The sequence below is a fragment of the Bos indicus x Bos taurus genome, chromosome 3, assembly GCF_003369695.1.
Source record: "Bos indicus x Bos taurus breed Angus x Brahman F1 hybrid chromosome 3, Bos_hybrid_MaternalHap_v2.0, whole genome shotgun sequence".
Taxonomy (NCBI): domain Eukaryota; kingdom Metazoa; phylum Chordata; class Mammalia; order Artiodactyla; family Bovidae; genus Bos; species Bos indicus x Bos taurus.
Window position 1 is genome coordinate 83,759,828 of NC_040078.1, and position 16,691 is coordinate 83,776,518.

The following is a 16,691-nucleotide window of genomic DNA, read 5'->3' on the forward strand; positions in this document are numbered from 1 at the left end:
CCATAAAGGTGTCAGGTCTCCTAAATTCACACAGGGTCATGCTTTACCACTGGTGAGCAAGGTGTTTTAAACAGTCCTTTTAAAAATGATTTATGTTGGATAAAAGCAGATGGAAATATTCATTATTCATTTTGAAGTTCTATTTTCAACCATTAGTCAGCATAATACAATCTAGCAATTCAGAGATAAAGTAAATACTTATTTCTTTAAGCACTGAAAATTAACAATCTATAAATAGCTCATATCAACATAGGCAAGTATACAATTTTGTTCAATGTGATTTTTAAGATATACTACTTGTGAACTATATACAATCCTTTGGCATGATTAGATAATAATCCAGAAGCCTCAGATTCAAGTAGCATATATTGAATGCCTTTTTAAATTTTAGTACTTTTATATTCAATAAACAATAAGCAATCCCACTGGTGGAGATAAGGAAAAAGATGTTGAAGATCAAGTAACCAATCCAAGTCCCAAAGCTCAGGAAGTAGAGCAAGGATGCCAGCCAGGCTTCCTGACTCCTGATCCAGTGCTCTCTTCAGGACAACAAAATCCTTTCCTTTTCTAAGGTTTGATGAATCAATTCAAGTCTGCTCAGAGAAAGAGTCATACCATAGCCTGTGAAGTCTGCATCTGTTGAATGGTATGAAGTTGGTGCTAAAGGTATCTCTTGTGAACTGAAGGAGATTTTCGTTGAGCATTTTTGCTGTTTCATTTGGCTGCTGGCCTACAAAAGGAAGGAAAGTTAGATGAATGTCAGAGAAGAGGAAGGTAACAAAAGGAGAAGACTTTAAAACTGGGGTATTGTCACCAAAACACTCCAATAATGCCTCTTGAAAATTCAAGTTGGAGAGGTGGCAAGGGGAAGTTAGGATGATTTTTGTTTCATTCCCCATGCTTTCTTAATTAACTTTAAAGCGCTTTGGTGAAGGATGGATCAAGGAAGGGAAGAAGGACAGGAACCATCATTGTGGTTTATGTATAAAGCCAGAGCTGGGAAGCATTTTTACATGATGAAATCAGTGTGAAGTTTATAGATCTGTGCTGAGTGCAGTGAAAAACAATCTATGCTGTGGATGTTCTGAGTACATGACACTGCCCATCTCTTCTGGACACATTCACATGGTCAAAGAGTCATGAGGTAAGTTAATTGACATGAGGGGCAGGAAGGGATAACAAGCATCTGCTGAAAGCCTACTAAGTGCCAGGTACATCATTACACTTCATTCACCTAAAAAAAAAAAAAAAAAGCTTATTCACCTTCAATTCCCAGTGCCTGGAACATAGTAGGGCCTGGATAAATGCTGAATGAATGAATGAATGCAGAGAGCATAATTGAAGACATGGAAACTCAGTGGGAAATAAATCTGTAACTCAATGAAAGTACAGAGACCTTTGCTGTGTGAGCTTTAGAAAATGAACTTGCAATTCTAAATTTTTGTTGCTAATACCTCTAATGAGTATTAGTATTAGAAAACTAAGAAAAACCAAAAGGACTCCATGCTTGCTTAACAGGCAGTTAGGAAATATACAGAGTAACCTGACCTGCCTTCTGGATCTGTAGTTAGCCAGAGAACCCATCCCCAGCTGGAAGATTCTGGTGGAGACAGTGAAGCACCAGCCTGTCCCTGGAGTCTAGAAATAGGATCACGGTAACTGCTCCAGAACAACAACACCCCAAGATTCCATCAGTGGAAGTCTATGCTTCAATACAAGGCATTGTGCAGTATGCAACAAGAAAAGCAATACCACTCAGTGTATATCTGTATTGTGCTCACCAGTTTTCAAAAACACTTTCATATCCATGAATTCATTTAATCATGAGAATAACCTGGAGAATTAGACAATGTTACTCTCTTTTATAGATGAAGAGACCAAGACACAAATGTCAAGTGACATCTGAAATCACAGTTAATTAAAGGAAGGAGTAGGACTAAAATCAGTATTTGAAGAATGCTACAAGTTTAAAGTATTTATCAAACAGCTGCTAGGCAATGATTCTACTGATGTTCATTTTTTTTTCTCTGCAGTTTTTCTATTAACATCATTTAACAATGATTGTACACTTATTTAAAAAGACTTCCTTGAATACATATTTTTGGTGATTTTAAAAAGAGGAAAGTAGAAAAATGACAAACCAGGAGTTACTATGAGAAAACCGAACAATGGAACCACCAATCCAATTATTCTAAGGACCATATTCCCCAACCCCCTTGAAGCCAGGCATAACCACAGACTAGTCTGTGTTATGGTACGGCACATAAACAAACATGAATGTACAATTTTCAGGTTGTTTTCTTAAGAAGAACAACCCTGCCTTCCCCTTCCTTAGATGAAATTCAGATGTAATGTAAAAAACTGGAGCAGCATTCTTAGATAAAAAAAAATACGCTAAATTTTGAAGATGGAAGAGTAATCAAATAATGATGCAGAAATCAGATAAGAGGTGCTTGGGTCCATGACACCGTGGAGACACTGTCATCCTCAAACTGATCACAGCCACCCTGTTATGTAAAAGAGAAACTTCTTGCAGCAATGGCAAGTAATCTTAATACACACAGAACTTATGTCACCTCTCCTTTGTATCATTTCAAAAAAGAAAACTGATAACAAAGCTATGGGCAGGCTACAGAGCTCTTTTATGAAAAGCTGTGAATTTTAAAACAGGAAAGCACAAGAGACAGGCATCACTACCTTATGACTTTTATAACAACAGGGAATGTTTGTTGCTCATCTTTATTTCCCAGTTCATGCAGCATCCCATTTCAGTGTGCATACTAGGAAAGTTTCCAATAAATATGGGTTGGAAAAATGAGGAAATAGTTCATAGAAAGCAAGTGAAACAAGCACATATATTGAGAGGCTTGTTGTTGGTAGGTGTGGTGATGAATGAATGTAGCTCCCATGATTCATCCATTGACATAAAACAAAACTACTAAGTATTGAAAGACAAATATTGGATTTGTAGGCTGTAAAATTTGAGTATTTTAAAATTACATAAAAATATTTTAAAAGGTGAAAGATTGCATTTGCTGTTGAGTGTTACTATATTCTAACATCAGAGTTTGAATGGATTTTATAAGTCACCCAATCTAACTACACCAAGGGTTCTCAACCCTGTTTTTATAACAGAAACTGTTAGGGAGTTTAACATTTATGAATGCTAGAACTCCTATTCTAGACCAAAGAAATTGGCACTAGGGATGTGGAGCTCAGACAAATGTTTTCAGAGGTAGGGGTGGGGATGTTTGACTTTTTGAGTTGAGATTTATTTTTTAAAGTTAAACCATGGATTCTTAACCCAGGATAAATGAGCTTCTAAATGGTTTTCAGAGGGAATCCTGGGAACTACATAACCTCTGTGTTTGTAGCAAAGTATACCAGTGTTTTTCTGGGAAAAGAGTCTATATTTCATCAGGTCTTCATGATAGGGAAAAAATCACGACTCAAAAGAAGATATGAATTGCTGAGTTTTCTATCACTAATTAGCCGTGTGACCACCGACAAGCCACTCAACCTCCTTCATGTCCTCATCTTTAAATCAGTGGTGATAACTCTTCACCTTGCACGGTTGTTGTGAAGATTGAAAAGTACATAAATAAACCTATCATTATTTCAAGATCAACTTAGGAGTTCAGTTAATAATAGCTATTACTGTTTTTATGTCCTTTGATAACATAGTAATAAATGATCAGCCAGTTTCTGATTGAAAACCTTCAGGGATGAAAAATTCCATTTCCACAAGGAATCTATTCCATTGTGGAACAGCTCAAATGGTGGGGAAGTTCTTTATGATGAGCTGACACAGCTTCACTGAAGATGTTGGCCACTGGTCTCTGAGCCATTTCTCTTCTGCAGCCACAGAAAAGGGTTATCATCACTTTCCCAAAGGAGAATGTTTTAAATATTTAAGTGCTCATTTTTCAACAGGGAAAAGAAAAGCCAGAGGATGTATAGGATTCACCCAAGTTCTAAAATTCTATGGGTTATAAAATTTTAGAGATGCTTGATATGTGTCTTGAGACAGGTGGAAATATAGAAAGTACTATCACATTAATTGTATTTGCAAATACATTACCTAAGTTTTAAAAAAAAAATCTGGTTCTAATTTTTTTTTAATTCCTTACAGTTTTCAGTTGAACTAAATTTTTTTCAGTTGAATCTTATTTTTAAGGTTCTTTCTACACCTATTTGTTTTTATTTAGGTTTCTGGCATACAATTTTGGATACTTTACAAAGGCGTTTTCTTTGGTAAGGTTTGAAATATCATATATTTCCTGTAAACTCTGGTAATCTATAGTTCCTTAAACATAAAACTAGTTAATATAGTCATAATGTAAACTTTAGCGCACAAAAAAGTTCTACAATGACAAAAGTACAAACGTTTGACAGAAATTTATATTTTTTTTAAGAAGAAAAGCTATACATACAAGAAACATTTGTTCTTACATTTGTATTTCTACAAAACTATAAATTCTTCCTCTTAAAATTTTTATTCATGACATTATGTAGGACATTGCGAGGCCCTCAGAATTTAGGTGTAAGTGTGTTTTCGGAGATGCCTCACTTTCAGACACTTCCTTAGGGTGTTGGTAGAGGGATACAACAGAGATATTTCCAAATATCCTCTATGCACACCCTGCATAGAACAGGTGGTATAGCTGCGGACTGTCATCAGGTTGGTAGACACATCATAGCTTCCTGCCAAGTAATAAAGGGTCAGATTTCATTATAGCCATCTCCTTTTCTTTTGGAGCCCATCATCATAATTCATACCATCCCAGTAGAGCAACCTAAAGCGTCAGTTACGTACACTGTCAGCTGGACATTCCAGGGCCTTTTGCTGACCTGCCACCACACCTTGACCAACCACCTGGGAGACGTCTTCCTGAAACATAAAAGAGAAGGCCAGTTACCAGCATTACAGGGGTCAACTGCCCTCTCCAACTTCAGCAGTCAAGCACCATTTAATGGGGCTTCAAGTTACTACCAAAAATGACACACCAGGCTGAAAAGTTTTATTCAACCACCCGTAATAACTCTCAGAAATGAATGCAGCTTGTCATTTCCGAATGCTTTTTTGGTCCTTTCAGATCTGTCAGCCTTTAAGCCTATCAGATATCTTCGTATGGTCATTTCAGCCAGAGGTTTTTCTTCTGCTGTCATGCCAGTAATCCCCATATCTATATTTACACTGAGTGTTAAATCGTTTCAAGTTTCTAGTCCTGATATTAGAATTTCTTTCCCCTTAAGATATCCGATTGAAGGCAAAAAAGCACACTCATTAAAGACACTGAGAGATAAAAGATATGTTAGTCAGAGCTCCATGGAGAAATGTGGACTTCAGACCTGAGAGAGATGCAAAGTATCAAAACATATGTGAAAGTGATGCATAGTTAAAAGTACAATTAATTGAAATAAATGATAACAGCGATTAACTGAGCGGAATGCTTATCTCTGCTCCCCCATCATCCTTTTTTTATGGGCAATTTACAGGGGAAATTATCATATGATGGTTTACTCAAAGGCATGAACTCATGCATTTTGTTTGGTCAAGCAGGGAACATGGAGAGAGACTGATTTGGATAGGAGAAAGGATAGGTTTACTCTAACAACAACAATGTGTGTGTTCAGTCGGGTCTGACTCTTTGTGACCCCATGGACTGTAGCCCACCAGGCGCCTCTGTTCATGGGATTTTCTGGGCAAGAATACAGGAGTGGGTTGCCATTTCCCCCTCCAGGGTATCTTCCTGATCCAGGGATCGAATCTGTGTCTCTTATGTCTCCTGCACTGGCAGGCACAATCTTTACCACTGCGCCACCCATGGGTTTACTCTAGCCCTTGGTAAATGTCTGAGAGGCATCCAGGGGGAGAGGTCAAGCACACAGTTGGCAGGTGGTTAAGCTATCTCAAGATGAGAAGAAAGGTGGGACTTGTAGAGTAGAGTGTTAGGAGTTTGTGACCCTAGCTCCTGAACTTAAAAGTTCTGAAATCCTGATCAGGTTACCTGACCTCTCTAAGCCTGAGTTTCTTCATATACAAAATGGGAAAAAATAAGAGTAGTTACACAGTAGGGATGTTGAAAAGATTAAACGGAGCAATACATGAAAAGCACTTAGCATGGTACTTGGCAAATAGCAAGTGTTTAATAAAGATGCTAATGATGATAGTGAATGAAGCCAACCTATAATAAACCCACATTCCTAACTCTGTTTTAGGGTTGGTGAAAACAGGTACCTGGACAGGACATTTTCTCCTTCGGGGAGTGCTGGCGTATTATCTGAAACTCCCACCCCAGTCCCCACTCTGGTTTTTTCTCTGGACATACTGACATACTCTTTCTTCAACAGGGTCCCATCAGATTTGTAACTACACCATATATAATGATCAGATTATGCCCAGTCATTCATTATTACTAGATTAGGTTATAATTTCATTTTGTCTCCTTAATTCCCTATTAGCTTCTAACCTGAGAGATTTAACCCCACCACATAATATTCTGAGACTACAGCCTAGGAGTCCTGGATGACTGTGAGTATCACTAGCTGCCTACCTATAACTTATTTTTTAGGACCATAACTATCTCTCATTTAGATTTTCTCTTTTTCCCCCCATATGGCAGAAAGATCCTAGAACTCTTTTCCTCATTTCTGGCTTTTTTTTTTCTTTTTTTAAACTTTACTCTTAAACAGATTATGTGACAAAATGAATTTTAAAATTACCTCATCTTTTAATTCTTCCTTGAGCCCCAGCATGGTGCCCCTTAACAGTATAACCGATTAATTTTATCACTATTTTTTAAAATGTTTAACTTGGGGATAATTGCTTTACAATATTGTGGTGGCTTCTGCCATACAACAGTGAGAATCAGTCACAAGTATATGTATGTCCCCTCCTCTTGAACCTCCCCCCTACCCTCTACTCCATCCCACCTTTCTAGGTTGTTACAGAGCAGCTTTCCACTGACTATCTACTTTACAAATGATAGTGTATATATAGGACTTCCCTGGTGGCTCAGACAATAAAGCATCTGCCAACAATGCGGGAGACCCAGGTTTGATCCCTGGGTTAGGAAGATCCTCTGGAGAAGGAAATGGCAACCCACTCCAGTACTCTTGCCTGGAGAATCCCATGGATGGAGGAGCCTGGCAGGCTATAGTCCATGGGGTCCCAAAGAGTCAGACATATATATCCCACCCTCCCCTTCCCCCTTCAAACTGTGTCCAAAGCCTGTTCTCTATGTTTGCTTCTCTATTCCTGTCCTGCAAATAGGTTCATCCGTGCCATTTTTCTAGATTTCATATACATGAGTTAATATACTAATATAATTGATTTTGTCTTATTTTCTTCTTGAACATATGGCAGAATAGAACATGAATTTGATAAAGGGCTAGTGTTAAATGAATCAAAGTTCAGGAACTTAAACCTTGAATGCATCTGGGTAGATTTCAGAGCCAGTCCTGAAAGAAGAACACACAGTGAAGGTGACCCTGTGGCCTCTGCTTTAAAGGATCACAGTTGAAAAAAGAGGAGAAAGACATTGGAAAGTCAATAAATGGTGCTCATGGAAATTTTCAGAAGAGGAGTTCTAAACTGTCTTATAAATGGAAACTATTGGTGTTATTCCTTCCAGTGTAAATCTAACACTGGAAGAGCAAATCTAACATTTTGGAAGAGCAAAAAGTGCCTCTACTGAAAACAATATAGCAGTCTGCAATTCTATCTTTGCTTAAAACCAGATTAACCAGCAATGTGACAAAGAAGCTGACTTCCCTACTAAACACTTTAAAACCCAATTTGCATATGACATAGAGGTACTATACAGAGGTACTGAACTTCCCTAGTGGCTCAGATGGTAAAGAATCTGCCTGCAATGCAGGACTCCTGGGTTCAGTCCCTCAGTTGGGAAAATCCCCTGAAGAAGGGCATGGCAATCCACTCCAGTATTCTTGCCTGGAGAATTCCATGGACAGAATAGCCTGGTGGGCTACACTCCATAGGGTTGCAAAGAGTCGGACACAATTGAATGACTAACACTTTCACCTTGGGAGCTTCCCTGGTGGCTCAAATGGTAAAGAATCTACCTGCAATGTAGGAGACCTGGGTTTGACCCTTGGGTCAGGAAGATACCCTGGAGAAGGGAATGGCTACCCACTCACCCACTCCAGTATTCTTGCCTGGAGAATTCCAGGGACAGAGGAGCCTGGTAGGCTACAGTTAATGGAGTCACAAAGAGTCAGACACCACTGAGCAACTAACACTTTCACTTTCATTTCTGGGCTCCCAGGTGGCTCAGTGGTAGAGAATCTGCCTGCCAATGCAGGAGGTGTGTGTTCAACCCCTGGTTCAAGAAGGTCCCCTGGAATAGGAAATGGCAATTCACTCTAGTAGTCTTGCCTAGAAAATTACATGGACCAAGGAGCCTGGAGGGCTACAGTCCATGGGGTTGCAGAGTCAGACACAACTAAGCAACTATGCATACACACAGAGGTACTACTAGTTTCTCAGAACTTGCCCTCATCATTTGCACTTTTAAATAAAAAGAAAGGGCACTGGACTAGCAGCCAAAAAAATTTGGGTTCAGATTGTTTCCACTACCTATTAGCAGGAGATTGAAGGCAAGAGGAGAAGGGGTCAACACAGGATGAGATGGTTGGATGGCATCATTGACACAATGAACATGAGTTTGAGAAAACTCCAGGAGACAGTGAAGGAAAGGGAAGCCTGGTGTGCTGCAGTCCATAGGGTCGCAAAGAGTCGGACACAACTTAGTGAGTGAGCAACAACAAAGTGCTTAGAAATCTTCATTTCTCCCAACAGTAAGAATGCAGTAACTGCTACCTAAATAAAGGGTTGCAATCAAGGTTGAATTCAACACACGCTTGAGCATCTGCTCAGTGGTATGAGAAAAGACTAATGGGGTCTTGTACATATGATGTGTATACATCTGGTGAAACAAATACTAGAGAACTAATGATGGAAACACTGAATTACAACCGAATGATGTGTGTGTGAAGGTATGTGGCAGGTAGCAAGTACTAGAGAGGTATTGGTTTCCTTCCCTTTCTCTTGTCTTCTCCTCAGAAGTGTGAAAGGATGAAAGCAGAGCTCTGAAAAGCATCTGGTCCACCACAATGTCCCATTTCTTATACTTATTACCCTTAAACCTCTGGTCCAAGGTATGGAGCCAGCACATGATGGGGATAAAAGAACCACCAGAACCTAAGGAGCACAGTTGCCAATTACCAAGTCAGGTGGGCTACATGTACGTTGAGACGTCAATGTACAAACAGACCTGTGTGTTCGGTACTTTCATCATCCTCATTTCATAGCTGAAGTACTGAGAATCTTAAGTATACACTGAGTCAGAACTGACCATCTTGCTCCAGAGTCCCTGCCTTAACCAAGGGGTAAACCACAGGGGCAGGGAAAGGGCTCACCTCCTCCCAACAACTCATACAAGATCCCCAGGAGTCAGCCTTAACACAGAGGTTTCATTTTAGAGTTAAGTCAGAACAAGCCATACCTGCTTATTATGAGCCTGGGCATGAAAAACAAAACTCATGGCATTAGCCACTACACTGACCTCAGGTGAGTCACTTTCCTTCATGTTTGCATATGAATTTAGAACTTATTAATTTCCCTGGAGAAGGAAATGGCAACCCACTCCAGTATTCTTGCCTGGAGAATCCCACGGACAGAGGAGCCTGGCGGGCTACAGTCCATGGGGTCACAAGAGTCAGACACGACGTAGCGACTAAACAAACACCACCACCACTAATTTCCCAACTACAGCACCAAGGGAGATCTTAGTGCCTTCAAAGATGAGGTTCTGGGACATTCTACGGTGTTGACTTTGCACAGGGGACCTCTAAGTAAGAAAACTGAGGAAGGAAAGCAGAAAGATCTTCATGAAACAAACCGATATGACACATTCCGTGACACATTCAGCACAGCCAATGAGTTCCTAAAACGAAATGCTTGGTGGGCCAGGTAAATCACTCTGATCTAGAGCAGGCGCTTCGGAGGGGTGGACATAGAAAGCAACACTGGGAACATCCTAAATGATAGAGAATAATGGGACTGATGTTCAGCTTACAGTCACCAAAACTGGTTGACTTCTGTCCCCAAGATGGCTACTCAACAGGCCTGTCTGTCTGGCACATGACTGGTCCAAGTGTGGACACTCAAACCACACAGGAACAAAAGTGAACCCAAAGGCAGAGAGTCAGCCCCTTTCTAGCAGAGAGGCTTAGGTGCTGGGAATAGCTGTGCTCCCACAGTGCTGAGGAAGCAGGTCTGAAGCTGAGAAGAGTCAGACAAATGTGCAGAATCACCTCTGTCAGGACCAGGCCTCTGCTTCCAACCATCCCTGCCTTCAGTTATACAAAAACAACCTGTAGCCAATAGGTACCTAAATGAAGATGAAGTGAACTGAGCATAAGACAACAGACTAAAGACATGAGTTTTTACCTAGATCAGTCCCACCCTAATTCCTACTCACTCATCTAATTACCTGATCAAGTGAAATCACATTAGCAAAAGGTCCCACAGCATCTTAATTCCCCCTTCAATAGTACTCACCAACACCAAGTTATTTAAAATCAGATTCAGGTCCTGCCTGATTGCAAAGAGTCGGACAGGACTGAGCAACTTCGCTTCACTTTCAGATCCTGCCTGTGATACTTATTAGTTGTGTGTCTCTGAGCCTCAGTTTCCTGATCTATAAACTGGGGATAGTAATAGGATTCACCTAATATGAAACACGAAGTCACGCACTTAGAACGATGCCTTTTAGAGCACATAGTAAATGCAGTGACAGCATTAGCTTCCATCATTCTCAGAAATTCTGAAAGCTCTGAAGGCAAGACCTATGTGTCCTGCTCACTGTGATATGCCCTGTGGCTCTCACAGTGCTGGGGATATAACAGAACTTCAATACAAACTTGCTTATTGACTGCTTTCTTTGAAAAATAAGATAATCAACATAAGTTTTAGATTATAGGATCTTAAAATTATGTTCGCTAATAAGGCTTCCCCAGAGGTGGCTCCGGAGAAGGTGATGGCACCCTACTCCAGTACTCTTGCCTGGAAAATCCCATGGACGGAGGATCCTGGTGGGCTACAGTCCGTGGAGTTGCTAAGAGTCGGACATGACTGAGCGACTTCGCTTTCACTTTTCACTTTCATGCATTGGAGAAGGAAATGGCAACTCACTCCAGTGTTCTTGCCTGGACAATCCCAGGGATGGGGGAGCCTGGTGGGCTGCCATCTATGGGGTCGCACAGAGTTGGACACGACTGAAGCGACTTAGCAAGCAAGCAAGAGGTGGCTCAGTAGGTAAAGAATCTGCCTGCAATGCAGGAGACACAGGAGACACAGGCTCAGTCCCTAGGTTGGGAAGATAACTTGGAGGAGGAAATGACAACCCAGTCCAGTATTCTTGCCTGGAGAATCCCAAGGACAAGAAGAGCTTGGCTGGCCATAGTCTATAGGACTGCAAAGACTCAGACACGACTGATGTAACTGAGCATGCATGCACAGAGAAATGAAAACTTCACAAGAAACACCACTACACTTCTGAGAAGCTCTGGGATTCAGATGGTGGAGCAGCAGTCACAGGAAAGAAAGTATGAGTTCAGGGCTCTGCGCTGTCACAACTGAGAGCTTCTCTGGGCCCCTCATGCTTGCTAAATAATTATGATTATAAGATTACTTTCTCAGGACTTTCCTGGTGGTCCAGAGACTAAGACTTTGCCTTCCAATGCAAGGGGTGCAGGTTCGATCCCTGGTCAGGGAGCTAAGATTCTATAAGCATGTGTGCATGCTAAGTCACTTCAGTCATGTCCAACTCTGTGCAACCCTGTGGACTGTAGCCCTTCAGGCTCCCACATGTCTCAAGGCCAAAAAAACAAACAAACAAAAAAAGATCAAACAGAAGCAGTATTGTAACAAATTCAATAAAGACCTTAAAATGGTCCACATCAAAGAAAAAATCTTTAAAAAAATAAAAAAGATTACTTTCTCAATTTAGAAATATCTGGTAAGCAATAGCTTCCTTTCTGGCAAGATGAAATTCGAAGTTGAGTAACAAGTCTCCACAGCAGGCCATTAAATCGGATGGGAGTGAACGAAAGCTAGCAGATGTCCAAGAAGTGAATCTGTGTTAAAAATGTGTATCTATATCTCTACTGTCTTTGAGTTTGTGAGGTTACTTCACATCTCTGTATTATCTTCATTACAATGCAGAGGGGAAGAGAATAGAGTGAAAAGACCAAAGGTTTTCTCTTGTGACTTTTGCACAAGAAGTAGACTTGACTGCAGATATAGTCTTTTTTTTTATTACTAGGAAAGGGAAATTTATCATGTAGGCAAATCTCAAGTGATTTCAGAAATACAAGACATAGAGTACGATGAGCTGTGAAAATGCCACACACGTGAATGCATTTGAGCGCTGCCCTTGGTAATTTGCATACTGTCACAAAAGAGAGGCTGATGCTGACTCACAGAAATTCTCCTATAGGAAACGCTACACTCCTGCTCTAGATGCTGTTTTCATCCTGGATCTGAAACAGAGAACAGTGTTCACACAGTGGCTTCAGCTTCCAGAGCCAAACTAGAAATCCTGCAGTTCTTGATGGAGAGCAAACGGGATAAAAATGGATTTTAAGCAGATAGTTTAAGATCTTGCTTTAAAAATGAGCAGGGTATTACACCTGAGAATTCCAGCCTGGATACAGAAGACTTAAGAAGAAGCCTATAATCATCAGAAACACATTTTAAACTATTTTTTTTCCAATCTTAGATGCCAGCACTTCAAAAGCACTTAGGAATAATTTTTAATCAAGCGCAGCAGTCAAAATTGATGAACCGAACCTGATACAGGGGTATATTATTTCTTTAAAATTCCACACTGAACTCCTTACCTTCTCCCATAAGTCTGTTTCTTTGTTATGCTTTTCCTTTTTTTTTTTTTTAATTAGTGACAACATCAACCTCCCAGTTAGCCAGGTTTAAAACCGCAGCCAGCTTTTACTAGTCTCTGTCTTTGTCTGCTTCCATTGAATCATTTGCAAAGTATTCCTGATTTCAAGGACACGATATGAAGCAAAGTAGATTTTCTTAGATTTGGGGATTTCACAGACCAGAAATTTTTCAAAAGAATTTTGGGGTTACAGAGTTACTTCTGTGGGGGGCAAGTAATTGAGAGCATAGAAATATTAGGTTGGAGCATATGGATTTGCTATTTTATGAGTCAAAAAATGGTCAAATATCAGTGATTTAAGAGGGTTCAACTTAGTCAGGTCCTTTCCCCACAACTGCCACCAGATATTACCACCATAATGTCCTGTAGGAAGAGCCATTTTTACACTAAAAAGTTAGCTAGATCACAGTTTTAAAGGACAGTCCTTTAAATCAAATAAATTTAGCTTTATGAAGAACTCTCCATGTGGTTATTATTTTTCATATTACCCACTGACCAGTAAACACTGTCACAGATCCATGTGGGTCTAATTAAAAATTCTTTAGTATTATCTGGATAAAGAAGAAAGCGTGGACTTTGGAGTCGACTGTGGTCAGATCCTAGTGTTCTAGTTAGATTACATGCTCTATGACAAATAAGACTTCTCTAAACTTCAGCTTCTTCATGGGTTGATACCAGACACCTCTTAGAGAGGCAGTGTAGCATGAGTCAGGCCCATGAGTCAAACACATACTGCTTTGAATCCTTACTGTGGCACTTTCTGCCCCTAAACCTTTGAGCAAATGACTCAGCGTCTCGGATACTCAGGTCCCTGGTCTGCAAAATGGAAGTAATGATGCTTTATTGTGGGGAGGATGGAGATAATACACTGTGTTCATTCCTAACAAATGATAAGTGCTCAGCAAAAATGGGTCATATTATTATTACTACTACTGCTTTTGTTGGGATAAATGAGATAATCTTTTCAAGTGTCTATTACAGGGAGAGGTACTAATAAATAATTATTAAATAACAGTTTTCTGTCTTACAAAGAGACTTAAAACTCAGTGGACAAGACAGAACAAATCATCTTTCCCTGCAAATCTGCTTCTCCTCCTCTTCTTTTTTCACCCTATTTATATGGCCACTCTGCACAGCAGGCAGGATCTTAGTTCCAGGACCAGGGATGCCATAACAATGAAACCGCCGAATCCTAACCCACTGGGCCACCAGGGAATTCCCTTCCTCTTTCTTCTGTCAGTGAACGGCATCCACCCAGCCAGTTGGCTACCCACGCTGTAATGTGAGAGTCCTTGCATCACTCCTCTTCCTCAGTTTTGACATTCACACAATCATTCACACAATCATGGAGTCCTGTCAATTCTAACTCCTGTATTTACTGAAAATCACCACTAACAGATCCCCTAGTTTAGGTCACTATCAACTTTCATCTCATTTTACTCTAATGGCTTTTTAACTCTTTGCCTTCAGTTTTGACCTTTTCTATCAGATTCTTCACAAATAAGCTCAAAATGACCTTATCAATAGGCTAATCTCATCATTATAATCTCCCTTTAAAAAACACCTCAAAGGTATCCACAAGGCTCTCCACCAACAGCTCCTGCCTATTTCTCAGCTTTCACTTTCTGCCAGGCCCACGCACCTGACCACGGCTTGTAGACCTGGGATGCAGCCTCAGGTACTCACAGGTGATGGGGATGATGTAGGTACTCAGGTACTTACAGGTGATGCGAAGCAGGCTAGGGTTAAAGAATGGTAGAAAGGTAGGGAGTGAAATAAACTTGAAGTGAATAATTGATGAAAAGGGCAGCTTGGAATGCTGGTCCATTTTCAGTAGAAAACAGAAACAAGGATCTTTAATATATCCTGACAAGCAGCTTGTAACCTTTGCATTAGACCTAAGGTGGTGAACTCCTGGATGAACGATATCTTATCTCTACATTCCTAGAGTTTGACACATCACAGATTCTCAGGAAATGTGTATGAAAAATGAGGGTTCTAGCACACCTAGATTTTATATAGACAAAACCTGGTGTTAACAATAGCTACACTTACTGAGCCTTTCTGCATGCCAAGCGTTATTAAGGGTTTCACATATAAAGTCACACTCGATCTTCATAGGACAAAATGACCAGCCTCCTCCCCCCACACCCCCATTTTTCAATGAAGAAATGAAGACAGAATAAGTCACTTTCTAGGTCAGAGCTAGTGAAGGCTGGTGGGGAAATTCATGTTTGTTCAGATATCAGAGCCCATGATTTTATTTGACCATCTTTTTAATCTGCAAAAGAAAGTACTATCAGGCCATTTGGGGATATGGGTATTATTTATAACACTCAACACTGATTTTTCAATAAGCATGTTTGAAAATTTTATACAGATCAAGTGCATCAAGGTAAAGAGTAAAAAGTGTTCCTAAGATGCTGCTATTCTGGCTGGTGGGGACTTGAAATGGTAAAATGTACTGTCAGCTGAGTGTGAATTTCCATGTCACAGCCCATTTAGGTTAATGATAGTTAATTCAGAAACAATTCATACTTCCCCAGGCATCTTGCTACCCTGTAAATTCTAAAATCTCCACAGAGAAACTATAGTTGGAATGTACTTTGAGTTGATTGTAATACTCCTCTCAATCGTCTATTCTTGTTCTAAGAATCAGAAATTACATTTCATAATGAAAGACAATAGTAAAGACAAACCCTGCAGACAGCTTGAAAAAAATCTAGACATTTTGAAAAATTCTGAAACATCTAAGTGTTCTTGATGCTGCTGGACATGAACCAGGTCTGTAAGGACAGGGATCACTTGACACGCAGACTGCAGTGTTGCTAAGCACTGTCATAAAACGCGGCAGGAATGCCAGGCACATCTGCTGGGGGCATTTCCTAGCAGGGTTATCATGGGCTGCTGGCCAAGCCCTGGGATGATGCTTGTTCTCAAGACCCAGATGGTGTAACAATTGCCATTTTAATAGCTTTAAACCTGCATTCAGAGGAAAGCTTTAAAGCACACATACAGCAGTAGGTTTGCATACTGGGAGCAAGAAAGGCAAATTCTTTGACTGGCAACTCTGTGGAATATACCTGGTAAACACATATATTACCTTGCTGTTTATTTTATTATAAGTTTTGCAAAGACAGAATATGAGACTCTGTCCTGCCGCCGCCATCTCTCCCAGACTGCCACTGCTTTTGCTGCAGTAAACTCCCAGCCAGACCATCAGCAACCATGCTGGCCGCTGTCCAATCTGATCACTCACTACAGTTCAACTACAGTTTAGAGTCCCCTCCAAAGCCCCCCGTGGCTTCCCACTGCCGTAAGCGGAGAGACCATCTCATCAGAGTGGCCTGGTTCTTGTCATCCGCTCCAGTTTAGTTCCCACCTCACCAGTTCTGGCAACCGTGAATGTTGAGAATGTCAGTTTTCCAGACACACTGTGGCTCTAAGGTTGCCTAGCTCCCGCCTTTGTTTCTTCTTTCTCCCACTGTCAGGGAGCACCAGCTTCTTCTTCAGATCTCAGTTCAGTTTTCCCTGGAAGAGACCTCCCCAGGAAGGTCAAATCCCCCTATAATATGCTATCTTAGCACTAAACACCTCTTGTTCTTGGCTTTGATCAACGTTTAGATTTCAATCTATTTGTAACATTACATGATGTCACCGTCCTAAGAAGACTGTAAGCATCACAAGAAGAGAGACTGCGTC

The 16,691-nt window shown here is 40.5% G+C and overlaps 1 protein-coding gene across 4 annotated transcripts in view; it reads right to left on the bottom strand.

Annotated features, from left to right (window-relative positions):
* The window catches only part of PATJ (PATJ, crumbs cell polarity complex component), a 385,743-nt gene that overhangs the window by 81,620 nt on the left and 287,432 nt on the right, over window positions 1–16,691 (bottom strand). For all 4 annotated transcript variants that reach the window (XM_027537066.1, XM_027537067.1, XM_027537065.1 and 1 more), the window contains 2 exons: window positions 4,817–4,891; window positions 616–730 (listed from right to left, as the gene is read on the bottom strand). In XM_027537066.1, the coding sequence (XP_027392867.1) occupies window positions 616–730; window positions 4,817–4,891 (190 nt within the window). The remainder of the gene's footprint in view (window positions 1–615; window positions 731–4,816; window positions 4,892–16,691) is intronic.